Below are 25,316 nucleotides of genomic sequence, written 5' to 3' on the forward strand. Positions count from 1 at the left end.
TCGCTCCTTCCGTACATGAGATATGTAGACCGGTCTCGCAGGGAAGGAACGACCCCCTGGTCACGTTTGCTCCTTCTCCTGCAGGTCGCTGCAGAACACTACGTAGATTAACGCAGGCGTACACATATTTGCGTTTCCAACTGATTAGGTGTTATTGATGCTCTAAGTAGATGTCCAAATCAAACCTCAACTCCCTAAACGCTCTACCCTGCGCAAATCCAGTAGCAGAGTCAAAAAGTAAATGAGACAATTGCGCATCAAATGCATCGCATCCAATGCAACAAGAAATGAAGTAAAATCATGCCCAAGTGGTTAGGTAGGTACCACATACAAAATAAGTTCAACATCTAGATGATAGGCGCTAAGAAAACAATAAGCGGTCTAAATCGCAATCCGAAAGAAAATGATCAAAACAAGATAAAGTGATTAAGATGACTTCTCGGCCTCCTTTGTCTGCGACGCCCCAACAAGCATATTTGCAACGGCCTGGGCACCCGCTTCCTCGGACTTGCCGGAGTCTGCGCCCTCCTCGCCCGCGACGGCCTGGTCGAGTGCTAATTTTGTCTGACCAAGAGCATAGATCTGCTCTTCGATGGTATCCTTCGTCACAAGACGAATGACTTCAACATCGCGCGTTTGGCCGACGCGGTGGGCGCGGTTCTCAGCCTGCACATCTTCCTGAGGGTTGAAGCTTGAGTCAAAGATGATAACTTTATTTGCGCAGGCAAGGTTAATACCCGCACCACCAGCCTTGGTTGACAGAAGGAAGACAGGAATATCAGTTCGTTCGTGGAAGGCATCCATGATGGACTGGCGGTCCTCAACGCTAGTTGTACCGTCGAGCCGAACGAACTCGAGATGTTGGTTTTCGAGGACATCCTCGAGGATATCCATGACCATTCGGAACTGGGAGAAGACGAGAGCGCGGTCGCCGTTTTCCTTGAAGCGGCGGAGAAGCTCACAGAGTTTCTCGACTTTGCCGGACTCCATCCATTCGTTATTCTTGAGTGCGAATTTGCCGAGGTATTTTGGGTTGTCGAGGCAGAGCTGGTGGCACTCGAAGTCGCTGTATGCGAGCAATTCCTCGAAGATGATGTTCGGGTCCGACATGGACCATTTCTCGTCTTTGACGCATGCCTTGGACATTGCGGTTAGAGTCTTTTCGGTGTAGTGTCTTCGATGGAGGAGGGGGTGAATCGCTGCTTGGCGGAGCTTCATAAGGATGTTTGCGGACTTGCTTCCCGTCTTTTTGCCTGCAGCTCTGTCTTCTAGAAGCTTCTTGACTTCGTTTTGTTCGTGCTCGTAGATCTCGCGCTGGGCGGTGTTCATCTCGCAGTATTCGACGTGGGAGTGTTTTGCCGGAAGGTCGATGACTTGATGCTTCTTTCGTCGCAGGACAAATGGCTTGAGCATTGACTTTGCACGCTCGATTCTTTGGGCGGAGAGGAGCGCGGAATGGGTGTCATCGACTGTCGTTGCTTTGTTGGCGAAGATGTACTGCAAATCGTCTTTGCGATCCTGGAAAACTTTCGGGAGAATGAACCCTAGTAACGAGGCCAACTCCTGCAAATTGTTTTGGAGCGGTGTTCCTGTCAAGAGAAGTCTAAATCGAGCGCGAATGCGGATCAATTTCTCGTACAACACTGAGGTGCTGCTCTTGAGCATGTGGCCTTCGTCGTAGATACAGGCGCAAAAGTCCATATTGCGAAGGAAGTGCGCATCGACCTTGCCCTTAGCAATCGTATATGTTGTGATGACAACGTTGATGTCTTCTCGGTTCTCTTCGATTTGCTCACGAATCTGGGCACGAACATTCTGATCGGCGTAGTACGGCATCACCGAAAGGGTAGGACAGAACTTCTGGAACTCTCGAAGCCAGTTCTCAATTGTCGAAGAGGGTACGACGACAAGATGCGGCCCTTTGATGCCTTTCTCATAAAGATGAGCTAGGAACGCGATAACTTGACAGGTCTTCCCAAGACCCATGTCATCAGCCAAAATGCAGCTTAGCTCCTTCTCGAAGAGTAATGACAGCCAGTTGATACCCACAATCTGATAGTTTTTCATCTTCAGATCATCGGCCATGATGCTAGGCTGGGAGATGAAACGAGACTTTCGGACCCGTGAGCCTGGGCCGTCGCTGTCTTCCTCTGATCGCTGGCTGGCTGGAGTTCCGATCCCAGAATCGTGAGAACCCGGCGGCGGTTCCATCGACACGAGCTCGAGTTCTCCCTCGCGCTTGCCGAAGATATCAACTCCCCATTTCTTCATCTCTGCTGCAACCGGTTTACCTAGCGTCTCACACGTGGCAACCAAAGAGTCCACAGCTTCATAGCCCACCCACATATCCATACATTTGTCCACAATGCGGTCCCCAACTGGTTTGGGCGCTTTGCGTTTCTTGCCAGTTTTCGTTAGGGTCTGCTCGCTAGGCGGGGCGGGGATCATGCGGATTCCCTCGAGAGAAGTAAAGGGTCGTTTGCTAATGATGTACTCCGCAAGTTCTGTGGTAATCGCAGCCAGATCTGCAAGATTCGCAACGTCGCACTTGTTGAAGAAGCTGAGAACTTTGCTGTCCAGATCTGAACTGTCTTGCGCATCAAATGCCGAGTCGGAGTCGTCGGAGATGACCAGGGGTGCTTCAGGAGACTCAGACCGTGCAGGTGATGGGCGCCTGCGCCCTTGCACCAATCGACCGAGAGGTTTCTTGGGTGGGGTGTCGTTCTGCGCGGGACTCGAAGGTATAGGAGACACTCGGCTTTTCGGTCCTCGAATTAAACGTTTTCGGGGCTTCTCCTCTTCTGTTTGCGGCTTTTGTGATGGGCCCTTTGGCAAATTCATTGATGTCCATTTGTCCTGGATCCTCCCTTGCGCCTTGATGTTCTGTTTGGCAGGCGCGATCGGCGAAGTCTTCTTGTTCATGCTAAGCTCATCCTCTGATGAGCTGGCATGAGCTTTTTGATCCTCCATGCTGGCAAGGTAGTCCAGCGCATCATCATATCTGCCTTTCTTTGCAAGGAGAGCTTGAACGCAGTCGTAGACAGATTTCTGAGGCAGCACTTTGCGCATCCTCTCGACCTTGGTGCGCATTTGCCAGTCGTCAATGTCATTCAATGAGAGCGCTTGCGACTCCACTGGTTGCGCGCGCGATGGGCCATCTTGGCGAGCTCTCTTGACGGCCACTCCTTTCGGCGTCGGGTCCATCTGTGCGGCAGATCGCTTGGAATTGGAAGGGTCATAGACAGCAGAGGAAGTGATATCTTTGAACCGGTCCATTGCGGTAAGTTTTTCTGGGCTCTTTGGGGACTTGGTGAACATTGACGGCTTGATGTCAGTGCTCATTTCCATGTCGTCGTCAGAAGACCCCCCTCGGTAAGTTGGACCGTCATCTTCGAGGTCAATTGCAGGCGCACGCTTCGCAGGAGGACAGAATCGCGTACCACTGGGCGCCATCAAGTTGGAGAGGCTGCCAGGGCTCGGGGAAGGGAGAGAGGGAGAGGAGGCGGGCTTTAAAGGTGATGAGGCTGCAACTTGTACAACTGAATTTCCTTTTGAAGTATAGGGGTTTTCCACAATTTGTGTCGGCTGGGTCAGCCGTTGCGTAGGGCTCATCTGTTGTGTTGCGAGGAAGTGTTGAGGAGGGTTCGCAGGTACAGTGGCGATCGTTTCATATTCGGCATCTTCGTCGAGCGCAACCACATTATGAGGAGGCGGAGTACTGTGAACAACCTTTTTGTTGCTTATCGGGGTATCGGGAACGGTGTCTTCCATGGTGGGCGGATGGAAGGTTGGAAGAAGGCTAAAGTGAGACACCGCAGACCACCAGGTCGTCGTTCTTGCCAGGAGGAACAGTTTCGGGTTCTCCAACCACTTTTTCTGCCTCTCCGCAATCCGCGCCAGAGCAGACGCGACGGTGTCACGTGTTTTCGCGATTCAATTAACGCCAACCAGGAAGGAGTGGCCAGCCTCGAATCTTGAGCTCAGAGTGTAAAAGACAATCTTTTCGAGGGACGTTCTCGAATATAACCTGCTCGATTGGCAGTCAAAGGCTGCGGTGTCTATCGTTTCTTGTCACCAAACAGAGTGTACAAGAGCAAGCGGTGGGCATTATCTATAGGGAGAATGCCGACAATATCTAGCACCATAAATGCCCTGAATTAGAACTGAGAGCTCGAGAATGTTTATTTATGGACAGCATAACAAAGGAATCCAAGTTCTAGAAAATTAACTGATTGTCTCGCCCCGGGTGGTTGCCCGTACGAAGTACAAAGTGTGTTCGACCCTCGACACCTGAGGCAGAAACATGGTCTACCCGTGTCGGCCTCAGGCAACTTGCTTCCTACCTTGTTCTACCCACCTCTCCTCTGTTATACCCACTTGAGCTATAGCTTTCCCCTTAAGCAACGAAATCATTTTCTCTGAGAAGTTTCTAGGAATTAGCTCTTATGAACCTCTCAGATGCCGCGCGATGAAACCTTTTACTGAGAAACGACGGTCGACCTTGGATTCCACTCATGAAAAGGAAGTTTAGGGACGAGTATCTTCCTATCACCAACGAAGAGTCCACTGGTTATAGTGTTCTTGGCCCTCCGGGTGTGCTTCAGTAGCATCTGCCCCGGATCCAGTCATACTCAACGGCCCCAAATTGCAACGAGCATTGGCGTCTGCGTGGCGCTCCGGCAACGGGAAGGACGCTATTTAACCGTGGCATGATAGCCCTCTGAGCTGAGCGAGGGAAGCACATTGCCTGTGAAATCTTCGACTGTGATGCCTGCCATTTCTCTTTAGAAACACTGGACTGTACGCACCTATTGCTAAGCTCGATATATGTCTGCCGAGTATTTCTCCACTATACAAGATTTCGTTCTAAGATCGAAGCTGTTTCCAAGCGGAGACCGGCTAAGTCTTGATTAGACCGATTCGCTGTCTCTCGCCTTTCCTCGAATGGAGGCTCGAGCAGTCGCCTGATATTCCTGCTAGCATGTCCATTGGGTAGAGAAGCTCTGGCCAACAGGACAAAACAACAGAGTGATTGACGGAAATGTTGTGGATCCAAGACCCTAGCACCCCGAGTCTTGGAGGCTTGGAGCTCTTGGCTGGAGGTATAGCGCTGGGCGCGGGGGAATTCCAGACTCGATAGTCCTCTCTCTTGGCTTGTCTAGAGCAAGTTCAGCTTAAAGTCATAGGAGAATTGGCAAAACCCCGGCGGCACAGTCCTGGCTTCCTCCTTATCGGGATGCTGTTGGCTGCCTGATCTCTGTTACTCATAGCCATAGGGGCCCCGGATGACAAGCGAACTGCTGCCATGCCTTTTATTAACCGTTGCCGTTAGACCAGCTAGCCCGACGCCTTTTTTTTTTTAAATGGTCGAGCAATCGCTCCTTTCCTTCATCTGCTTTTGCTTATCCTTCCGCTGATTGTGCCTATGTGCTTTGGTCAAGTCCATATTGGCTAATCGTCACCATGAAATTCCCCAAGACCTACAACACCTACTTTGTAGCTTTCATTGCCACCGTTGGTGGAATGCTCTTTGGATTCGACATCTCGTCCATGTCCGCTATTATCGGTACAGATCAGTACAATGACTACTTCGACAACCCAGCCGGTCTCCGTCAAGGCGCTATTGGCTCCTCCCTCGCCGCTGGATCAGTTGTTGGCTCTGCCATGGCAGGTTATGTATCTGACAAGATAGGCCGCCGCGACTCAATTGCTTTTGCGTGTATTTGGTGGCTTGTTGGAACCGCGGTCCAAACGGCCACCAATGGTTTCGGATCTCTGATTGCTGGCCGAGTTTTGAACGGCATATGCGTTGGAATTACTAGCTCGCAGGTGCCTGTTTACCTTGCAGAGATTGCCAGAAAGGAGAAGCGTGGGCAGCTCATCGTCATCCAGCAGTTGGCCATTGGTAAGGGTTCCCAGCCAAGATTAAATTGTCTAACTCAGCTAATCAAATACACGGTAGAATGGGGTATCCTGATCATGTACTTTGTCGGATACGGATGCAGCTTCATTGCGGGAACTGCCTCTTTCCGGACCGCCTGGGGCATCCAGTTCGTCCCCTGTGTCTTTCTCATCGTTGGTTTGCCATTTCTTCCTCGCTCTCCTAGATGGCTCGCCAAGGTTGGCCGCACCGAAGAGGCCATCACTACCCTAGCCAATATTCAAGCCGGTGGTAATCGGGATGACCCTCTTGTCGTTGCCGAATGGGAAGAAATTACCCAGGTCCTACAAGCTGAGCGTAGTGCTCTACCTGGCTGGCGCAAGTTTGTCTACAACGGCATGTGGAAGCGCACTCTCGCTGGCTTTACTGTGCAAATGTGGCAGCAGAACTCTGGGGCGAATGTGATGACCTATGTAAGTTTTTCGCGTCGATTTGTACTTGATTGTCCAGCCTAACCTTCTGACAGTACGTCGTTTACATCTTTATGATGGCTAATCTTACGGGCAACATCAACCTCATCTCCTCCGGCATCCAGTATGCGCTGTTCATCATCTTCACCACTTTCATCTTCTTCTACATCGACAAGACAGGCCGTCGCCCTCTTCTCATCTACGGTGCCCTTCTTATGGGAGCCTGTCATTTTGTGGTCGGCGGCATTCTCTCATCTGGAGAGTACGTCCCCGGCGGCGTCGATGGTAACGAAAACGTCCTGATTCGAGTTACGGGACCAAAATCCCACACCGTCATCGCGTTTTCGTATCTCCTTATTATCCTCTACGCACTGACATTAGCCCCGTGCTGTTGGGTGTATGCCGCTGAGGTCTGGTCCCTTGAGACACGCGCAACTGGCATGGGTATCGCTGCCATCGGAAACTGGCTCTTCAACTTCGCCTTGGGTCTCTACATCCCGCCGGGGTTCCAGAATATCACGTGGAAGATGTTCATTGTATTTGGCATCATGTGCGTCCTCGCAGCCATTCATTTCTTCTTCACGTACCCAGAAACGGCAGGGAAGACACTGGAGGAGATAGAAGAACTTTTTGCTCCTGGGGGTCCCAAGCCCTGGCACACCAAGCCTGGTGGGTCAAAACTGGATGCGCATATTGATGATGTCCGCGCACACAGCAAGCACATTAATTTTGACACCATGGAGATCAAAACTGGGGGTGAGGTCAAGGAGAGTGTTGCTTGATGCACTGCATGGGGTTGTTTGATATTGGGGGGCCCGATTGGGAAAGAAACGGGTAATTTGACCTAAAGTAGATTAGCGCCTTGGCAATACTTGGTTTTGTCCCAAATGGGTTTAGCGTGTTGCTAGCTTGTGGCAGAATTCTATAAGTTTGCCTGCAGTTTACATGGCTTTAATGGCATTTCTGATGCAATTTTGCTAGCAAGGACCTAGTCTTAAAGCAATTAACTGGCTATAAAGCTGCCTAAAGGTATGTTCAGCCCTTCAAGTCGTGTTTTGACCTTAAATAAAGAGGTCTTGTAGTTTGTTGTAGGCGGTGAGCTACCTTTCAGTTTGGCGGTGCTGCTTTGTAGACTATACCTATTCAGGTTAGACTAATTGGCAGTCTTAATACCTCGCCCGTGCGGAATGCGGATACAATGGTCTCCCAAACCAGAGTTGTCAAATCAGTATGGCACTTGCATTATATGACAAACACTCGTAAAAGAGCTTCCTCCAATGTATTCTACCTATAGCCCATAAGCTACTACTCCATAATCTGTGTACTTTAATGGCTGGAGCCCAGCCCCAAGCGCCCAAAGCGGCTAGAATGCCAAGACCGCATCCCCCAGCATCCCAATGATTTCATCCGCAGTTCTCCACATTCTCAAGAGCAACAACACGTCAAAGAACCTCCAGCAGCGCTTTACTTGGTACATGACCTTTTGTCAGTGTAGGCGACCACTGCCAATTGACCACAGGAGGCATTGGCTTGAGCTCAAGGCTAAGCTTTCGCAGCACCACATAATCGAATATCCTGGTGGACACTGGACATCTCCAATCTCCGTCCCAGGTCCAACTTGAGCTAGCCACGCTCTTGAGTCGAGAGCTCTCACCTTCAAAAAACTGGAAGTACACCTACCCCAGGACAACAATATACACAAAATGGCCACCCGCCGTCCCGGAAAATCTTACGCAGATGCCGCCGATCCCGCAATAACACCGGGCGATACCCGCGACGTCAGTTCCGATACTTCACCTGCTGTGCCATCGTAAGTTGATGTTGTTCCATTGTACCGTATGGCATCGTGGCAGTGACCTGCCTTCCTCTGTCAAGCCCAACGATGCTATTCTTGATAATATAATCTTTGAATGGCAAGCTAATGTGATCCAGGCACGTAATCTGGAAACTTATCGGCTTCAGCGTCGCGATGATCACGACGCCTGTGGGGATGTATTTTGTTGCGACTACGTTTGGTGGTTAGTCTTGGTCCCTTTCTCTTTGCTTTCTTTTGCTGTTTCGAGGACTGTTGAATGTATGTGCTGACACACACAAGCAAGCGCAACTATCGGCGGTATCTTGGCAGCGGTCATGGCGAACATCATCCTGTTCTTGTACATCTATGTTGCGTGGCAGGAGGACAAGGAGGAACAGGCGGCGGAGGCGGCGAAGAAGAAGGGGAAGAAGGCGCAGTGATTGCTTCGTTTTGCAGTCTATGTACCTTTGTATATTTACTTGGTTCGGCTCTTGCATGCTTGTTGCTTGTTGGCGAGATTTTCAATTTTATCGCCTTACCATTGGCATTGTGCTTAGCCGGCTAATGCCTTAATGAGACAAATGCCTGAAAATTTAATATCTTAAGGCAGTGCACCCCGAGGCCAATATACCGGGGTAGATTTGTGACAATCAGGTAATTTCCAGCCAAATATATACTGGCCCTCAGACGCCGGTTGAAGGGTCTGATATGCATTCAATGCTTGTTGAATAACCACGCCTGAAAATGCAGAGGTTCAATATTTACGACAATATTGAAAATATGGAAATCACGGCCTCCTCTTAACAAACTCCTCCAAGTCACCCTTCGTCGCAACCCCGAGCACAAACTTTCTCTCCGCGTCCGTCACAACCGCGAACTCGCTTCCCTGCTGCCCATTCTCGCCCTCAAAGAACCTCTGCAACTCCTCCAGCTCTGTCTCCATCGTAATAACCCGGTATGTGCCCTTCTTGCGGTTGAACCTCTGCATGGCCGCAGCGACGGTATCCGATTCCTTGACTGTCCCCGCGCCAAGAAGCTCCTTCAATCGCGGAATGGAAAGGTATCCCAATAGCGAACGATGCGTTGAAGATGTCACGGTGAGATGTGTGTAGTCGCGTTCGAAGGCGGCGAGGAGAGCGGATGAGATGGGCGTGCTGGGGGAGACGGAGAGGGCAGGGGGTGGATCTAAGTCTTCAACTGTGGCCTTTTTTTCATGGAATGTTAGTCTTGTGCTAAATCTGGGTTTACTGCGACAGGCACTCACCCCACGGTACTTATCAGCCCATGATGATTGCGGGATTGACTGGCTTATGCTTGCGTCGAGCTTTTCGCGGACGAAGGCTTCGCTGGCGTTCATGTAGGACGCCATTTTGCGAGGGGTAGAATGTCAATGAGGGGCGGGGTAAATCGGTTGGTTTGAGATCTTGAAAATCGCGAGGGTCCAAGCCCCAAATAAATATTGATCACGAGGCGCGGCTTATATAGTTTTCCAGCTGGCGTGATCTGCGGAGATCATTGACAATGGCACTTGAGAAGAAATCCGATCCAGACCAGAGCTTGAAGCCGCAAAGTGACACCGCCGGCAGCGACAGCGACCCACTACCCGATCAAGACGGCAGTCACGGGTCACATGTCCCTACGTCATCCGGCGACCAACACAACTCCTCTTTGACTCAAGGCGCTGAGTAGTGCTTATATTTCGCTGCGTAATCTCATTTTATCTTCATTCATCGATTGAACGTCGGATATTGGCGGTTGCAGTTCACCTTGTGCTTGTATAGCTTGGTAAGGTGAGTACTTGGCGTCCATTTGCTACCATCAGCCCTAGTGGAGACGATTGGCATTGATAAGCATCTGCTATCAATAACCAGTATACAACACTGGTCGGGTGGCTGTGAGGTGTCTCGCAGGTCGGCGGAGAATATCGATTGATACTGATTGTTATTAGATCGACATAGCAGCCATGAAACTCCCTTCTCAGGACGTTGTGACCGATGCCTTCTCCTCTCAAGACCCCTTGAACCGGCAACAGCAGGTTTCCGGTATAGCGAAGACGCAACGACCATTCCCCGCATGGAACGTTATCGATGATATCGAGAAGAAAGCAGGTGCTCTCGGAAAGGAAGCTGCGCGGGAATACGAGCTCGCCAGCCAGAAGGCACAAGCTAAGGCCGGTAAGATTGAGCCATGGTCAGCTAAGTACTATGCGGCTTGTACGTTTGGCGGGTTGTTGGCTTGCGTGAGTGCTCGACCAAGAGATATTCAACAGACTCGACTGACTCGATTGTTAGGGCCTCACGCACACTGCCGTGACACCGCTTGATCTCATCAAATGCCGACGCCAAGTTGACTCGTCGCTATACAAGAGCAACATGGATGCCTTCCGTAAGATCCGTGGCGCTGAGGGCCTGAGGGGTGTCTTCACCGGCTGGAGCCCTACGTTTTTTGGCTACAGCGTAAGCTGACATGTTACTGTCGCCCAATCTGCCGTTGGTACTGACCAGGCCAAAGGCCCAAGGAGCCTTCAAGTATGGAGGCTACGAGTACTTCAAGAAATTCTACAGCGATCTGGTCGGTGTCGAGAATGCCACTCGCTACAAGACGGCTCTTTACCTAACAGCCAGTGCGTCCGCCGAACTGATCGCTGACGTCGCGCTCTGTCCGTTTGAAGCTGTCAAGGTGCGCACGCAAACGACCATCCCGCCCGAGTTCCGCTCTACGTTTGGTGGAATCTCTACTATCATTGGAAAGGAAGGAACCGCTGGGTAAGTGCAGCCTTACCTCACATCCAACCGTACCCGTCGTAAGTATATTAATCAAATCAGGTTGTACAAGGGCTTGTATCCACTTTGGGGCAGACAAATCCCTTACACCATGATGAAGTTCGCCTCGTTTGAGAACATTGTGGAGGCTATTTACCACTACCTCCCAGGCCAGAAGACCGACTACAACAAGGGCGCCCAAACTGCCGTCGCGTTTAGCGGAGGCTACCTCGCGGGTATCCTCTGCGCTATTGTCTCTCACCCCGCGGATGTCATGGTAAGTAAATTGAACGCCAACAGAAAGGCGGGTGAAGCGTTTGGGGCTGCCACCAGCCGAATCTACAAGGAGATTGGCTTTACAGGTCTTTGGAACGGGCTTCCTGTCAGGATTGTCATGATTGGAACATTGGTGAGTACATTATACATTCTGTCTTTATAGCTCCAGCTAACGAGCATACAGACGGGTCTCCAATGGATGATGTATGTCTCCGTTCTATATTTGCTTTTTTCTTTATCCAGTTATACTCTCTCCGACTCAGATGGCTGGATCGGAATCGGAAATTTCTTGCGATGTGGGCTGACCTAGGGCTACAGCTACGATTCGTTCAAGATCTTTATGGGTCTGCCGACCACGGGTGGAGGCCCAGCTCCGAAGGAGCAGAAGTAAAATGCTTACATAGTAGTCAGAAGACAGCCCAGGGCGAAGGGTTCAGTAGGTCGCCGCGTAGGATCAGGCAACGGCTGGGGTGCGATTGCATCATGAGACGATACGATGGGCTGCCACGGGCATGCCATTCTTGCTCTATTGATTTCGCTGGATATTATCATAATCTCCGCTCATTAACGCAATAATGAATCTACTGAATTTATGATGTTTATATTTCCTCATACTGGTCCTCAAATTACAGACAAGGTTGGGGGAACTTGGGGCTAAACGATTGCTCACTATCAAGCAACAAGTTAGTCACATTTATCTTATCAGTTCGCCCTCATAGCGCCCCCGATATAGATGACTCTCGGTCTCGGTCTTGGTCTTGGGGTGTTGTTATCAGTCGAGTCTCCCAACGTCATCATCAGGCTGTCCCACTAGTTCCTCCATGGTTACTGACGTACCTTATCCTTATCCTTATTTATCCCGATCCCCCCCCATTCTTCCCCTGATCTGATCTCATCTGCAACCCTACCTACCTATCTATCTATCTGCCTACGACCTATCATTGTACGACAAAACGACCATTGAAATACCCGCGATAAGACCAAAATGACCGAGCACGAAGCATCCGCCCCGATCGTCTCCCACGGCCGAGGAGGTTCGTACCGTATCTTTCCATTCTGGCTGCAGCTGCAATTCAGCCCCATCGTGCCCCGCCATTCACCCACCTACCCATACTTACTCTCCTACTTCAACCCTTACCCTCACCACAACCAAAACATGAAACCACCAACAAGCTAACGCAATCGCCAGGCCAAGGAAATATCGGCCCAGACAGCAACGAGTACGTTGACGGCGGTATCGTCCGCGAGGGTCCCATCGGCGACCAGGGCGATGGCGCTTACTCTGCTGGTGTATGTCCCTACCTACCTACCTACCTACCCTTCTCGCCGACTCTCTCTCTATACTCTGTCTCTATATCTTCGAGAGCGAAATGCTAAGTTTATGTGTTTGTGCTACAGCGCGGCGGCGCAGGAAACATCGGCTCCCCGCACGTAAAACCCGTGAACAAGGCGCCGCACGACACAGAATTCATCCCCGAGATCTCGACTAAGCAATCTATGGATGGGGATTATCATACTGGTGTATGTGCTTTTTTTCTTTCCTTCCCATCTTCTACCCCAAAATCAATCCACTGCGACTCAAATGCTAATCCGTGTATTTAACTTCGCGTGCAGCGCGGCGGCCAAGGCAACGTCCACCTAGACGCCGAAAGCCAAAAAGCCAAGGAAGAAGAAAAGAAAGCGAAGGAGGAAAAGAAGGAGGAGAAGAAGGCTGAGAAGGCGGCCGGTGTTGCGCACGAGGGGCTTGCGGATAAATTGAAGCATAAGATTTTTGGAAAGAAGTGAGCCTTCTTCTCCGATCTGGTTCAGTGTTTGCTCCTTGGACACGTCTCAGTGAGGTATGATGGAGAAATTGTTATTTCGGCTGTGTGTTTGATGCTTGCTTATTGCTATGATTCCCTTTGATTTGTTGATTCAGAAGTGACTACCCCCGCTCATTGAACTAGACAGTGTTTTGTTTATACTTGTTTTGGTTTTACTAAGTTCAAATTTGACTATGCCTCCTATGAATTATATATAGAACACTAGGTGATGTGACGCAAGTTTAATGGTTGATAGTTGAAAATTCCAGATTGTGTTCCATACAGGCCAAGCGGTGGAACAAATATATACTCCGACTGTGCATGCGATGTTGTAATACTGCAGAGGCATCGGAAGGAGTGGGGCAGGAAATATTCACAATAGATCGTAAACTCATAACACATTAATAGATACTGCAATAAGATTCGAGGAAATCGAATGGTTTATGCCAGTCCTCCGCAGTTCGCAGTGCTGTAGGAAATCAATGAACGCCGTGGGTTATCACATCCGATGAGTTGGTGCCAAGTGTCGAGAAAAACGCCGAAAAAATATCAAGGGTAAAGGCTATTCAAGTGTACTTGCTGGATCAATTGTTCTTGCTGAACCGTCGCTTGAACCAGCTCTTTCGCTTGTCACCTGCATCGGAGGACACGCTTTGCTGCGGCTGGTGCATTGATTTGCGCTGCAGATGGCGGCGGCCTGCGACGAGCGGTGTGCCACCAACTGGGCCTCCGGCGTTCGGGTCGTGGGCTGGGGGTGCCGGAGCCTGATCCTGAGTCTGGGCTTGACCATAAGGAGCCTTTCCTGCCGCATGGCCCGCGAATGTTTCCTCGTCGATACTGGGGCCGGCGCCGAAGCCTTGGAAGCCGTAACTCTCGGCCATCGCTTGTTCCTGTTGCTGCTGCTGCAATTGCTGCTGTTGCTGGAATTGATCGAGCGAGCTGTTGATTGAGCTTGGATCTGTCGAATTGGCCCACTGATCGGGGGTGCTGCCGGAGCCGGATGGCGAAGCTACCGTCACATTGTCCGACGATTTGTAGTACCCATTTTGCCCGTATCCGTTCTGGGAATATCCGTTCTGTTGCTCTGCATACGAAGGGTGGCCAGAGTGTCCCCGGTGGTGTTGACGCGGGCGCCGACCGCCGCCTTGGTTGTATGGATAGTAGCTCTCCGAGGGTCCGCCGCCGTTGTAGTGGCCGTTACCGTTGTCATGATAACTGTTCGGTCGCGAATAGTTCGGACGATTTGGGTATCCGCGGTCGCTGTATTGCCGGTTGTGACTATGAGAGTGTGGGTTGTAGTAGCTGCTTCGTCGGCTGTAATCGCCCGGAGTGGTGGCGTCGTCGCCTGCACTAAGATCAGCAACCGGGGAAACGTCGTAGGAATTTCCTAAATTGTACTCACCTTGCTGGGCATAAGAAGTAGGGCGAGCAGCAGCATATGAACCGTAAATAGCAGCTTCAAATGAGCGAATTGTATCTAAAGGACGTTCGAATCGAGGGCGGGTAGGATTAGAGAGATCGGGTTCGCCTGCGCGAGTCAGTTTCTGGTACTTTAGCACAACTGCGACCGGGAGAAACATACTGATAACATTGCCATACTGATCTTTGTGCTGCATAGACCTGAGGCTGCCCAGGTTTGACTTTTCGAGAGCAACCAAATCTGTAGAATTCGTCAGCGGGCGCTTGATAAGGGCGCGAGGAGGCTGGACAACATACTTGGTTGCGCTTCGCTCATAGCAAGCATTGGGTCGGCTTTAGTCTGTAGACTGCGTCTGTGTTTCTCTTCAGCTGTCTCGGTGAGATGTATTTTATGGCCAGAGCCGCTGGAGCGATGGGTTTTTTCAGATTTGTCGGACCTGCCGCTAGAGCTGAAACCACGACTGCGCCTCGTGGGAGAAGCAGGCTGGGGGGAGGCCATTTTTATGACGAAAACTAATCCTTAGCGGCCGATAAAGCAGGTTGGGAATTGGAGCTGTCGGGCCCGTCGCGATCACCGTTGTGGAGCGCAAAGATTAGGATAGTGGGCACCGCCAAGGGATGGTGGGTTGATAGGAAACAGCGATTAGTTCCCAAGATCAGGTAATGGTTTAGAGGTTCCTTGCTTGAAATGTGATGATATGCAGTCCGAAGCACGTTTTCGATAAGAGGCAGCCAGCGACAGTGAGCCGTGCGAGATTGAAGGTTGATTATGATTATCGGTGTATACGAATTGTCTTTACAGAGAATGACGTTTGTATTGGATAAAAATAGTCGGGGGCGAGTGACAGGACCAGATCAACGTGGTGTGGAAAGGTGGAGGCAGGAAATTAGTTAACGCTGCAACGCGACGGTCAGCCAACGAGCTCCAGAATAAAAGTGGTTGGGGATCGACGGTGAAACAAAGATGGTTTCTGGCGCTGCTAGGACGAGAGGAGTTAGATACCTGGTTTGAAACGGGTTCTTGATAGCAAAAGAAAGGAAGTTGATGAAATTCGAGATTGTGCTGAGATTGTGCTGACGGGAAGAGGAAGAAGGCAAAGAGAGAAGACCGAGGAGGTTGATGCCTTTTGAGGAAAGCAAACGTTAACCACCACCACCAACGCCACGCAAGCACCACATGAATCCGTCAGAACCTCTCCTATCAGCATCAGCTTTCTTTTTCTTTCTTTCTTGTCCCTGCCAGATGACCCGAGTTTTGAATCTAGCCATTCACTTCTTCAGTTTCAACTTCCTTTCTGACCAATCTTTCTGGATCTTCTGCCTGGTTACGACTGCCTCCACAGCCACGCCATCAACTCAATTGGGTGCCAGGCACCGAATCCCACGAGCCAGACTGCCAAAGATTGGGTCCAGCGCCATCCATGCCTCGCTTCCAGACTTCTGCAGACCAGGTGTCTTACCCTCGCACTCTCGCGATCGAGCTAACGATCGCTGGTGAGACAACTGTGCAACTGCAGTCCAATTACCAATTGCCCCCCTCCACACAAAAGGACTGGTTCTACCGGATTTTGCCGCCCGTTGTCTGGTCAGCAAGCGAGGCAAACAGGTATCTGGCCTGAGCTAACACCTTTCCAACTTGGCTTCCTGCATTTCTGCGTCGGCACAAGGTCCATTAGGCCGCAGCTTTCCAATTGGTCCTTTGCCACTGCATGACTGCCAGATTGTCGAGACCTGAGTCCATGTATCAAGTCGCTCACACTGCACCGCGAACCGCCCCCATAGCGGGTCTGTGATGCGTTCGTCGTCGGCCGGCACTCAGCCTTCTTCTGAAGCTTAGCGTGGGCTGCTTGATCTGCGGCGCATGAACGCTGAACGCTGAAGAGTCTCGCGATGGCAGCGACCGCTGATCGGCAGAGTTCCCTGCAGACAATATTCATGCGTTCTGATGTCTCATTCGGATAGCTTCTAAGCTTCTTAATGCCTTCTCGAAACTCTCTGCTTAACAATTACACTCCACACTTCTCAGGGTTTCCTCCACTTGAGCGTTGACGCCCGTCTCCCCCCGACTCCCGAGGCGCCGACGATCTTCATTCCAGCTCCCGGTGGGTCGGTCTTGTGGGGGATGGCGTCGACCTTAATCCTCATTAACTCAATCGTCTTGCAAGGATTCATGCAAGGAGGTTCATGTCCTCTGCGGTATGACGGAATTGTATATCCTCACACTCCCCAATTTGCAAGCTAAGCGCTTATCAACGCTGGCGTCATTGCTCAACTCCTACCACGTACGGGGCTCCTTAAGTGGCTCTTTGCACTAACCCATTTTCGCAATTTATCTTTGTTGGCGCAATGGGCCAACAGTTCACTGCTATAGCTTTCATCTTACCAATTAATACAAGCTTAGATTGTGCCAGTCTATAGTCCTAGATTTTTGGACATATCTCCAGTCAAACTATGTACCATGCGCGGTGTTAAAGTCAGTCAGAGTCTGCAATGAACGGATATATATTCCGCTGCAGCAACCACGAGGTTCTGCCCGGTCTCACCATGATGTATATTTTGATCTTCATGGCCTACGCTCCTGTAATCTTCCCTCAGGGCTTTCCAAGGCATTTTGTGCACTAGTTTTTGGGAAGTGAACTAGCGACGACGCTCTTGTGGGTTTTCATCAACACCTCTATGTTTTCCCTGTTAACAACGTCAAGCTTAATTTATTTGATACCCACTAGTACAGACCGCCAAATATCAATACGAGCAGCTGCGCTTGGATACGAGAAGAGTGTCTGTTTACACTTTGTCCTGCGCCTGCTTTTCGGTCTCCTCGAGATGTCTCATCCAGACTCCGACACCCTTAACATTGGTCCAGCAAGCCACAAATTTCATTTGTGCTCAAATAATTATCTACCTGGCGAGTCGCACAGCCAGCTGAGGGCATATGTACAAATTGCACCCTAATCACCAGAGGAGTTAGAATGCCAAGAACCCAGTCTCAAGGCCTCAGGAGGTGTTATGACCTACTCCAAGACAGGATATTTTCACAACCACAGCCGGATTGTTCACGCCTCTCCCTTTACATATGTAGTCCCGGGCTGCATAACGGCACCTTATGTTGACCCTCGGACAGAGCTTGCAGAGTACCCGTATAATATCCACCTGATCAGGATGCAGACAAAATACTTCGCAAAATCCAATCTGTTTCACATTCACCACATTGAGAAGGCGCGCGAGTCGCAACTTGCTTACGTTGTGATGTGCATAGCAGGATAGGAAGGAGCCAGCACCACATCCCCAATCGCACCTGCCTTGTGCAGTAGAGGTACTCTACCCCCAAAAGGAAGGCGCGATCCTCCCCGAAGAAAAAAGAAAGAGCGCCCATTCCGGCAGGAGCGCGAATACCGGTTGCGCCTTCCTCACAATGGTGGGCTGAGCCTACGTAGAGTTGGAAGGAGCGACAGCCACACCTGCCAGCGAGGGAGTGGGTGTAATAACAAGACGGCATGGATGCCCAATATTCTGACGTACATGCCTTCGGAGGTGAGTCCCGAATGAACCTCGAAGGCATGATCCTACGACGAAAGAGAAGAAAGGAGATATCCATTTGTTTTTGGGAGGATCGTGCGCCAGTTGCTCCTTCCATTGATGAAGCTCGCTTCAGCATTTATATTATATACAGGAAGGCGCAACAGTCGCACCTGCCAATACATAGCAAGTGCCGAGCTGAACAGGAAAGCGCGACGAGGTCATGAAGCAAAAAGGAAGGAACTATCGTCTCCAGCAAATATGGCAGGTACGCGTGACCACCTACAGGTGACGATTGCGTCTTCTTTATCCTGCTGCAGCTAGGTCTACATAGGAATGAATGGACGGCGCGACCAAGCCGTGAGGAACAGGAAGGTTCCTCAGCCGGTTCGGGCAGGTACGTGGGTAGCTTGGATCGTTCCTTCCCTCTGACGGTGTGCTGCGGTGCATATGAAACAGGAAGGTGCGACCAGGCTCCATCTGGAGAAGAGGAAGGAGCAAGCGTTCCGTTACGGGCAGGTACGTTGACGCTCCAGCTCCAGGTCGCTCCTGCCTTGCGATGTGAAATGGTTTACACAAAATTGGAAGGCGCGCGCCGTGCTAGTTGCTCCTGCCCTGCGAGGTCGTGTTGGAGTCTACGTTGAAAGGGAAGGCGTGACCAAGCGAGCTTCGATCTAAGTAGTGGAAAGAGCAGGCACGGACTTGGGCTGCCACTAGGTGCAAGTAGATCAATATAGTAGGACATGGTGTCCCTGGAGATCATGAATAGAACTGTTCATCGAGCTGCGCCTGGGGACAGTGTCTGTTCGATGCTACGAGACGTAGAAGAGACCACCCGATAACCAAAGGGAAATTTCATGTCATTGTATCGCCCAGACCTGGATACTTGATAAACAATTGACTGGGCATGTCGCGTTGGGCATATACCTCGATTTGATATTCGCTGATAAGGGGTCGCATGGGTCAAGGTTCGAAACGGAATTCGCGGGCAGAGAGCTGATTGTATAACGAAGGGAAAAGCGGGCTCGACTTGATAGGCTTGTTTTAGTTGAAATGGATATCTGGGTTGTTTTTCATGAGCGTCAAATACACAGAATGGAAGCAACCGTCGCCATGCCACAAGACAATCCATAGAACCACGGGCTCCCTTGGAAAAAAACATGGAGAAAACCACACAATCACAAGACAAGCCGAATTATTCGTTGAATGTCTATTGGGATGGAACAGTAACCATGTTTGTTGTAAAGTAGACAAGAGATCCCATTTAATCTTTTTATTTTTGGAATTCGTAGAGGCTGGGCTGGTTAGATTATGACCGGCCCTGCCTCTCCCATCATTAACAACCCACTAAACTCCATCTCGACCTTGGGCTCATCCTGCCGACTCTTGCCGTCTGCGCAAAGATTCCGAATTTCATGCCGCGGATGTGTGAACTGAAACGGGGACGCTTAGATGTTGGAAGGGTAGAGCATGACACGGACGGTAGCACCGAAGGACTTGGCGGGGAGGTTGTGACGGAACTGAGCGCGGACGACACCGGAGTTGCCTGTGAAGTGTGGTGTTAGTCTCGGTCTCGATCGCGCGTTTTCATCGTCGGAGATTCGTTGCCAGATTCTTCCATCGCTGGGGGTGATTTCACGTACCGTGAGGGCGAGTGACCTTGCCCCAGATCACCCGGATGTTGGAGCCGCGGACCTCACGCTTAGCCCGGTAAACGAAAGCGACCTTCTTGCCAAGGTAGAAGCTGTAAACCGTCTTAGCACTCGATTCCCATGTATCCTAGCCAGTATCCGGTTACTCACTTGGCACCCTCAGTGTTCTCAACACCGTCGATCTTGATCAGACTGTGAAAATGTCAGACCCATGTTCTCGCCAATATTGTCGCTCCTCGATCTCTCGTACCTTGTGTTGGGGTTGACGGCGCGCTTGGAGCGCTGGTAGCTCAGGTGGCGACCCCTAGAGAGACATTCGTATTAACCCATCTATTCGTCTGGATCCATCCCATGCTTCGTCCGCGTTATCGACTCGAAAGCGACTTTCAAAACAAATCTCGTTCCGGCATAGGCGCGGCGAAAGCGATGACAGGGCGCAACTTACTTGACATAGACTAGACGAAAAAACCCATGTTAGCATTCTGATCAAAATATCCAGCCCTATCCTCGCGCGATCCCATCCTCCTCATTTCCAGATCTCCAAAACATAACGACCATTTCCAACACAAAGGGCGTACTCACGTCTGTGACCTTGTTCCGAGGGCATTGTGACGGTTGTTCTGAGCGGCAACACAAACAAGTCGAGAGGTTGTCGAAATGGCCCGCTAAGTCGTCCGGGTTGTCGTGGATGTCGTCGCTTCGGTTGGAGTTCTGAGACGCACAATGGCCACCAATTTGCGAGTGTTCGGCGCCGCTCGCCCTAAACCCAAAACGGAACGCTTAGCGAGCGGCCCCGAATTGCCCCAGGGCTGCCTGAAGTCCCGTGACAACTATCACATGATGCGGACGCTAAGCTACTTTGGAATGCTCCCGGATCCTCTGTACTTCCAGTCTCCGAGATAATCAAGGCTTCTCTGACGATGTTCTGGAATCGTGGCTTCCTCAACCCCACCATGTCAGCATTTTACCGTCGGGCTACTGTAGTCCGGGAGCTCCCAGTTCCAGCTGACAAAACAGATCAGGCGTCGACCGGCGAGCGAAGTACTCTAGTTTCGTACAGCTTGATAAGGTTTCTCGGCTGATATCCAGGTTGCTGGAATGCCTTTGTTTTGAGTTCAGGAAGTCTCAAATTATGTACATTCTTGTATGGTAAGGAGCTCTACTTGTATGGAAGACTTAATCTGTACCGCCATCGCGGCAGCAGTGGAGCAAGCGTTTAACTTGCACTCCATGGTTATCAACCACCAGCAGTGTTTCCGAGAGGCACATCTTCAAGGAGATCAGACCGAAGCACTGATTCGGAAAAGCTGCCCCACATGGATTCGGCAACCGACCCTATATGCTTCTCTCCTTCCCCGTGAAGCACGCGTCTCCTTATAGATCTCCCGGATGTCGTGCTATGCTCCGTAGACCGTAGCAAGGTGGTGATTTGTTACACCGCAAAAAAGAAAAGAGCTGTGAAAGCGCCGATATACGGAGGATCAAACGCCTTGTGCAACGTCGTTCTTGAAGCCTCAGTTTAAGCTCAATTGCTGACGGTGTGTCCCTTTACTCTTAAGAGTCTTAACTCCGGAGGAAGCTGGCCCGAAGTGATGCACTCGGTCGATCACGACGGATAAGTTTACGGGAAAATAGAATCCGTATCGTTCGTTCTACTGACAAATGTGCCGATCTCCCCCCACGAAGTAGGCCCAGCGATAAATGGTTCCTTGGGATGGTATTGGACACTGGTAGCATCGACTATCGAGGGTATAGTATCAGCTGACCGAGGGATCCTCGGAGTCCGGTGTTCGTTGGGTGGTGCATGTTCAACAAACTGCCCCCAGAGGGAGGACGAGGCTCAGAAGCACCAGCTGTATCGATGTGACTGGAACGGGTAACTGCTTCCATCATCCGTAACGATTTGATGTGACATGCTTATTATTGCTTACACGTGGTCTGTCAACAACAATGTAAGTCGTCGTACACAAGTCAGAAGTACAGAGTGAAGAGCGCAGAGTATGCGATAGACATCTGGCGGTATCGCATGGATTAGTGCTTGATAATCGGGAGAGAGGGGAAGCTCCGTGGAGACAATCTGATTTCTCAAGGTATTTATAAGAACAAGCATACGGACCCCTTGCCGCGGACATGGTCCTCGCATCGAGAACCTCGAGGGCTGATGGTGAGTCGTGGCTAAAGAGGGGAAGTTCGGTTGGCACTGCAGTAAGCCGTAATTGCTTTTCCCGCCGTATAGAACGGGGTCCTGTCAAATTGAAGGCTAGAATATAATGAGTAAGACCAAGGAACAACAAAGGTGTCCGCGGGGTCACCAGATTACTGGCATCTTTCTGCGACGGAGTTGATGCGAAGGGGGAGGAGGGTCATCCGGCCATGGACGATGGATGAGGGCTCGTGGTGGAGCTACTTTGGTTGAGATCCGTTGGACTAAGATGGGCTGCCAACGCTCGGATAAATCGATTGGTAAGGCAAAGTAGTGTTGAATAATCTGGAGAAAATACCGAAGGAGACCATTATTCGGAGGATTTAAGGATTCCCAACTTTTGAGGGGTAGGTAGCAGTCATATACTCTGGTCACGGTGATGGTGCGCCGTACGCGTTGGGGAGATGGAGTCGCGGATGGAGCTATGATATAAACCCACTGTCATCGCCGCAACCAGCCCTTCGTATGAGGCACGCCTTGCAGATAGCTAAGATCCGCACTCGCGACCACCTCAAACTCACTTATGATAATCAATTAGATAATGGTAGATCGTTCCGTGATACAGTGCAGAGTAGTCAGAAAAGCAGTGAGGAGAAGGGGAGAAGTCCGAGAAGGGGAACCAGTGACGCCCACGGGAGCTTCGGCATCAGGACCATGTCAAGGAACACTCATCACAGTGGAAGACAGCAGCCCGGCCACCATTGCGCCCCACCGCTGAGAGTCACAAAGCCCATAATTCTTAGCAAGCAATCAAGCCCGCAGTCGGTAGCTCTCGCGGTGTTTAAAACGTAGACTGCTCCGCCGGGAGTGACGGTAGGGGAATTTTCCATCAAACCTCTTTTCCTCCTCTCTCACTAAGCTTTCCTCCTCCTCAGATACCATCTTCCCTCCTGAAGAACAAATCCCACTTTAATTCTCCTAGAACACTTTGCATTTCACCTCATTCCGCACACATTCCCTCCGATAAGATGTCCGCCACGATAGCCCGCACCGAGGAGGAGCACCAGAACAGGTGAGTGTTCCCAGCGAGTTGCATTACATCACTGCCCCTCCGTGTCCCCAGCCCGCCGCCGCTCTTCACCTCAACTTCCGCCCGCACCGGAAAAAGAGCGTCTCCCCTGCTGTCCTCGAGTTACACTCCCAATTTCGTGTTGCTTTTTTCTTTCTGGAGAGCATTGAGGGTTTAATTGGCCATTTCTTGGACTTAACCACCGCTTCGCCGATTTCCCAATCAAACCCCAGCATTTTTGAAACCATTTGCCCGATTGCACCAATTACGATCCTGGTCTCGAGATCCTTGCCTGCTAACATGGATCCTCTGCGCAGCACTGTCGAGCTCAAAGATGACACCGTCATTGTCGTACTAGGTGCCTCCGGTGACCTTGCAAAGAAGAAAACTGTTTGTACTCTCAAGGTTTATTTTCTCTAGGCTTCAGACTGACTTTCTCGATAGTTCCCCGCTCTTTTCGGCCTTGTATGTACTTGTCGATCGCTGGCGGCCATTTCGAGGTCAATTAATTAACATGATTTCTAGTTCCGCAACAAGTTCCTCCCCAAGGGGATCAAGATCGTCGGATATGCCCGTACACAGATGGACCACAACGAATACCTTAAGCGCGTGCGCTCATACATCAAGACCCCCACCAAGGAGATCGAGGAACAGCTCAACAGCTTTTGTGAGCTTTGCACATACATCAGCGGTCAATACGACCAGGATGACTCGTTCATCAACCTCGCAAAGCACCTCGAGGAGGTTGAGAAGGACCAGAAGGAGCAGAACAGAGTCTTCTACATGGCGCTTCCCCCCAGCGTCTTCACCACAGTTTCCGACCAGCTGAAGCGTAACTGCTACCCCAAGAACGGCGTTGCCCGTATTATTGTGAGTTGATGATTATGTGATAAAATCAATGCAGGAGGGATAAAGGCGCTAATCGGCTTTCTTCGTTTACAGGTCGAGAAGCCCTTCGGAAAGGACCTCCAGAGCTCTCGTGACCTCCAGAAGGCTCTTGACCCCAACTGGAAGGAGGACGAGATCTTCCGTATCGACCACTACCTTGGTAAGGAGATGGTCAAGAACATCCTTATCATGCGCTTTGGCAACGAGTTCTTCAACGCCACCTGGAACCGCCACCACATCGACAACGTCCAGGTAGGATCATATTGACGCACTATCCATACAACGACAGTTTGCTGAGACACCTGGTACAGATCACATTTAAGGAGCCTTTCGGCACGGAAGGCCGTGGCGGTTACTTCGATGAGTTCGGTATCATCCGTGATGTTATGCAGAACCGTATGTTCGCGATGAGATGCCTTTTGAGGATTAAATACTAATCAAATGTTTCAGACCTTCTGCAAGTCCTGACACTGCTCGCCATGGAGCGCCCCATCTCGTTCTCCGCCGAGGACATCCGTGACGAGAAGGTCCGCGTGCTGCGTGCTATGGACCCCATCGAGCCCAAGAACGTCATCATTGGCCAGTACGGTCGTTCGTTGGATGGCAGCAAGCCCGCATACAAGGAGGACGACACAGTTCCCCAGGACTCTCGCTGCCCCACATTCTGTGCCCTTGTCGCTTTCATCAAGAACGAGCGATGGGATGGTGTTCCCTTCATCATGAAGGCCGGTAAAGGTATGGATGCCTCAATGCTCTCTACCGAGCTTTTTGCTAACTTCTCCTAGCCCTTAACGAGCAGAAGACCGAGATCCGCATCCAATTTAAGGATGTTACCTCTGGCATCTTCAAGGACATTCCCCGCAATGAGCTGGTCATCCGTGTTCAGCCCAACGAGTCCGTCTACATCAAGATGAACTCCAAGCTTCCTGGACTTTCCATGCAGACCGTGGTTACTGAGCTGGATCTCACCTACCGCCGCCGCTTCTCCGACCTTAAGATTCCAGAGGCCTACGAGTCTCTGATCCTGGATGCCCTGAAGGGTGACCACTCCAACTTCGTCCGTGACGATGAGCTCGACGCTAGCTGGAAGATGTTCACTCCTCTGCTTCACTACCTTGACGACAACAAGGAGATCATTCCCATGGAGTACCCCTACGGTAAGCCTCATAAGAATCAGTACTTACAGCTCATTCGCTAATTCATTATCTAGGCTCCCGAGGACCCTCTGTTCTTGATGACTTCACCGCGTCTTTCGGCTACAAATTCAGCGATGCTGCAGGCTACCAGTGGCCCCTGACGCACACCACCCCTAACCGGTTGTAGGTGCGATAGACATAAAAGGAGAACGGATTTACTAGGACAAGAGCGTCTGGGTTTACGGCGTCTGTATCTTTTTAAATGGAAAATGAGAGCTTAATGTTAACGACTGATATCTATCCTAAAGACTATGATTGGGCTGCCTTGCGAGGCTGGACGAAGGGATCGAGCGACTGTTGATGATAGTTCTGCTATACTATGATGCATAAGAAATCCGATACGTCCATTGTCAAGCTTTGCATCACGCGCGTGTACCTTGAAACCCGAACTGTATCATAGAGTTGATGTAATGCTGCAGCCTCGCGGTCTAGTGTAGGTAGTGAGGC

The 25,316-nt window shown here is 50.8% G+C and overlaps 9 protein-coding genes across 9 annotated transcripts; 5 read left to right on the forward strand and 4 right to left on the reverse strand.

The window, feature by feature from the left end:
• Positions 1-148: 148 nt before the first annotated feature.
• On the reverse strand, positions 149-3,843 carry BDV14DRAFT_182360 (DEAD/DEAH box helicase). Its single transcript, XM_073770221.1, has one exon. It carries the CDS (start codon positions 3,769-3,771, stop codon positions 427-429), a length of 3,345 nt encoding a protein of 1,114 aa, XP_073623565.1. The 5' UTR covers positions 3,772-3,843; the 3' UTR covers positions 149-426.
• Positions 3,844-5,126: 1,283 nt separating this feature from the next.
• BDV14DRAFT_211589 (general substrate transporter) lies at positions 5,127-7,133 on the forward strand (the record flags this gene model as incomplete). The annotated part of the gene is made up of 3 exons (XM_073776118.1): positions 5,127-5,905; positions 5,963-6,354; positions 6,408-7,133. The coding sequence occupies exons 1-3, from the start codon at positions 5,464-5,466 to the stop codon at positions 7,131-7,133; spliced, it is 1,560 nt and encodes a 519-aa protein (XP_073623566.1). The 5' UTR covers positions 5,127-5,463.
• A 438-nt stretch (positions 7,134-7,571) lies between these two features.
• BDV14DRAFT_140441 (vacuolar ATPase assembly integral membrane protein VMA21) lies at positions 7,572-8,886 on the forward strand. The gene is made up of 3 exons (XM_073766336.1): positions 7,572-8,161; positions 8,284-8,369; positions 8,447-8,886. Exons 1-3 carry the CDS (start codon positions 8,055-8,057, stop codon positions 8,584-8,586), a joined length of 333 nt encoding a protein of 110 aa, XP_073623567.1. The 5' UTR covers positions 7,572-8,054; the 3' UTR covers positions 8,587-8,886.
• A 47-nt stretch (positions 8,887-8,933) lies between these two features.
• BDV14DRAFT_192893 (putative cystathionine beta-synthase (beta-thionase)) lies at positions 8,934-9,515 on the reverse strand (the record flags this gene model as incomplete). The annotated part of the gene is made up of 2 exons (XM_073771686.1): positions 8,934-9,350; positions 9,411-9,515. 2 exons carry the CDS (start codon positions 9,513-9,515, stop codon positions 8,934-8,936), a joined length of 522 nt encoding a protein of 173 aa, XP_073623568.1.
• Positions 9,516-9,820: 305 nt separating this feature from the next.
• Positions 9,821-11,773, forward strand: BDV14DRAFT_182366 (putative mitochondrial phosphate carrier protein). Its single transcript, XM_073770222.1, has 7 exons — positions 9,821-9,936; positions 10,095-10,385; positions 10,438-10,602; positions 10,658-10,911; positions 10,972-11,317; positions 11,369-11,388; positions 11,503-11,773. The coding sequence occupies exons 2-7, from the start codon at positions 10,110-10,112 to the stop codon at positions 11,573-11,575; spliced, it is 1,134 nt and encodes a 377-aa protein (XP_073623569.1). The 5' UTR covers positions 9,821-9,936; positions 10,095-10,109; the 3' UTR covers positions 11,576-11,773.
• Positions 11,774-11,872: 99 nt separating this feature from the next.
• BDV14DRAFT_140601 (DUF3602 domain-containing protein) lies at positions 11,873-13,089 on the forward strand. Its single transcript, XM_073766338.1, has 4 exons — positions 11,873-12,218; positions 12,374-12,474; positions 12,583-12,705; positions 12,799-13,089. Exons 1-4 carry the CDS (start codon positions 12,170-12,172, stop codon positions 12,967-12,969), a joined length of 444 nt encoding a protein of 147 aa, XP_073623570.1. The 5' UTR covers positions 11,873-12,169; the 3' UTR covers positions 12,970-13,089.
• Positions 13,090-13,479: 390 nt separating this feature from the next.
• Positions 13,480-15,190, reverse strand: BDV14DRAFT_140765 (uncharacterized protein). The gene is made up of 2 exons (XM_073766339.1): positions 14,703-15,190; positions 13,480-14,646 (listed from the first exon to the last, which is right to left on the reverse strand). Exons 1-2 carry the CDS (start codon positions 14,902-14,904, stop codon positions 13,571-13,573), a joined length of 1,278 nt encoding a protein of 425 aa, XP_073623571.1. The 5' UTR covers positions 14,905-15,190; the 3' UTR covers positions 13,480-13,570.
• A 4,179-nt stretch (positions 15,191-19,369) lies between these two features.
• Positions 19,370-20,180, reverse strand: BDV14DRAFT_204588 (60S ribosomal protein eL33; the record flags this gene model as incomplete). The annotated part of the gene is made up of 5 exons (XM_073774546.1): positions 19,370-19,467; positions 19,565-19,665; positions 19,724-19,765; positions 19,824-19,877; positions 20,152-20,180. 5 exons carry the CDS (start codon positions 20,178-20,180, stop codon positions 19,370-19,372), a joined length of 324 nt encoding a protein of 107 aa, XP_073623572.1.
• A 2,326-nt stretch (positions 20,181-22,506) lies between these two features.
• Positions 22,507-25,285, forward strand: BDV14DRAFT_182406 (glucose-6-phosphate dehydrogenase). Its single transcript, XM_073770224.1, has 9 exons — positions 22,507-22,788; positions 23,103-23,175; positions 23,230-23,250; positions 23,311-23,655; positions 23,728-23,925; positions 23,985-24,069; positions 24,124-24,408; positions 24,459-24,830; positions 24,884-25,285. The coding sequence occupies exons 1-9, from the start codon at positions 22,745-22,747 to the stop codon at positions 24,994-24,996; spliced, it is 1,536 nt and encodes a 511-aa protein (XP_073623573.1). The 5' UTR covers positions 22,507-22,744; the 3' UTR covers positions 24,997-25,285.
• Positions 25,286-25,316: the final 31 nt, after the last annotated feature.

The sequence above is a fragment of the Aspergillus stella-maris genome (genome assembly GCF_047715825.1).
Source record: "Aspergillus stella-maris strain CBS 113639 unplaced genomic scaffold BDV14scaffold_77, whole genome shotgun sequence".
Lineage (NCBI taxonomy): Eukaryota > Fungi > Ascomycota > Eurotiomycetes > Eurotiales > Aspergillaceae > Aspergillus > Aspergillus stella-maris.

Coding starts and splice junctions, on each gene's coding strand:
- BDV14DRAFT_140601 (XM_073766338.1), top strand. CDS start 12,170: ATGACCGAGCACGAAGCATCCGCCCCGATCGTCTCCCACGGCCGAGGA. Junction 12,219..12,373: donor CGTCTCCCACGGCCGAGGAG/GTTCGTACCGTA, acceptor CGCAATCGCCAG/GCCAAGGAAATATCGGCCCA. Junction 12,475..12,582: donor ATGGCGCTTACTCTGCTGGT/GTATGTCCCTAC, acceptor TTTGTGCTACAG/CGCGGCGGCGCAGGAAACAT.
- BDV14DRAFT_182366 (XM_073770222.1), top strand. CDS start 10,110: ATGAAACTCCCTTCTCAGGACGTTGTGACCGATGCCTTCTCCTCTCAA. Junction 10,912..10,971: donor GGAAAGGAAGGAACCGCTGG/GTAAGTGCAGCC, acceptor TAATCAAATCAG/GTTGTACAAGGGCTTGTATC. Junction 11,389..11,502: donor ACGGGTCTCCAATGGATGAT/GTATGTCTCCGT, acceptor CTAGGGCTACAG/CTACGATTCGTTCAAGATCT.
- BDV14DRAFT_182360 (XM_073770221.1), bottom strand. CDS start 3,771: ATGGAAGACACCGTTCCCGATACCCCGATAAGCAACAAAAAGGTTGTT.
- BDV14DRAFT_140765 (XM_073766339.1), bottom strand. CDS start 14,904: ATGGCCTCCCCCCAGCCTGCTTCTCCCACGAGGCGCAGTCGTGGTTTC. Junction 14,647..14,702: donor TATGAGCGAAGCGCAACCAA/GTATGTTGTCCA, acceptor CGAATTCTACAG/ATTTGGTTGCTCTCGAAAAG.
- BDV14DRAFT_140441 (XM_073766336.1), top strand. CDS start 8,055: ATGGCCACCCGCCGTCCCGGAAAATCTTACGCAGATGCCGCCGATCCC. Junction 8,162..8,283: donor ACTTCACCTGCTGTGCCATC/GTAAGTTGATGT, acceptor AATGTGATCCAG/GCACGTAATCTGGAAACTTA. Junction 8,370..8,446: donor TGTTGCGACTACGTTTGGTG/GTTAGTCTTGGT, acceptor GACACACACAAG/CAAGCGCAACTATCGGCGGT.
- BDV14DRAFT_182406 (XM_073770224.1), top strand. CDS start 22,745: ATGTCCGCCACGATAGCCCGCACCGAGGAGGAGCACCAGAACAG. Junction 22,789..23,102: donor GAGGAGGAGCACCAGAACAG/GTGAGTGTTCCC, acceptor TCCTCTGCGCAG/CACTGTCGAGCTCAAAGATG. Junction 24,409..24,458: donor CATCATGAAGGCCGGTAAAG/GTATGGATGCCT, acceptor AACTTCTCCTAG/CCCTTAACGAGCAGAAGACC.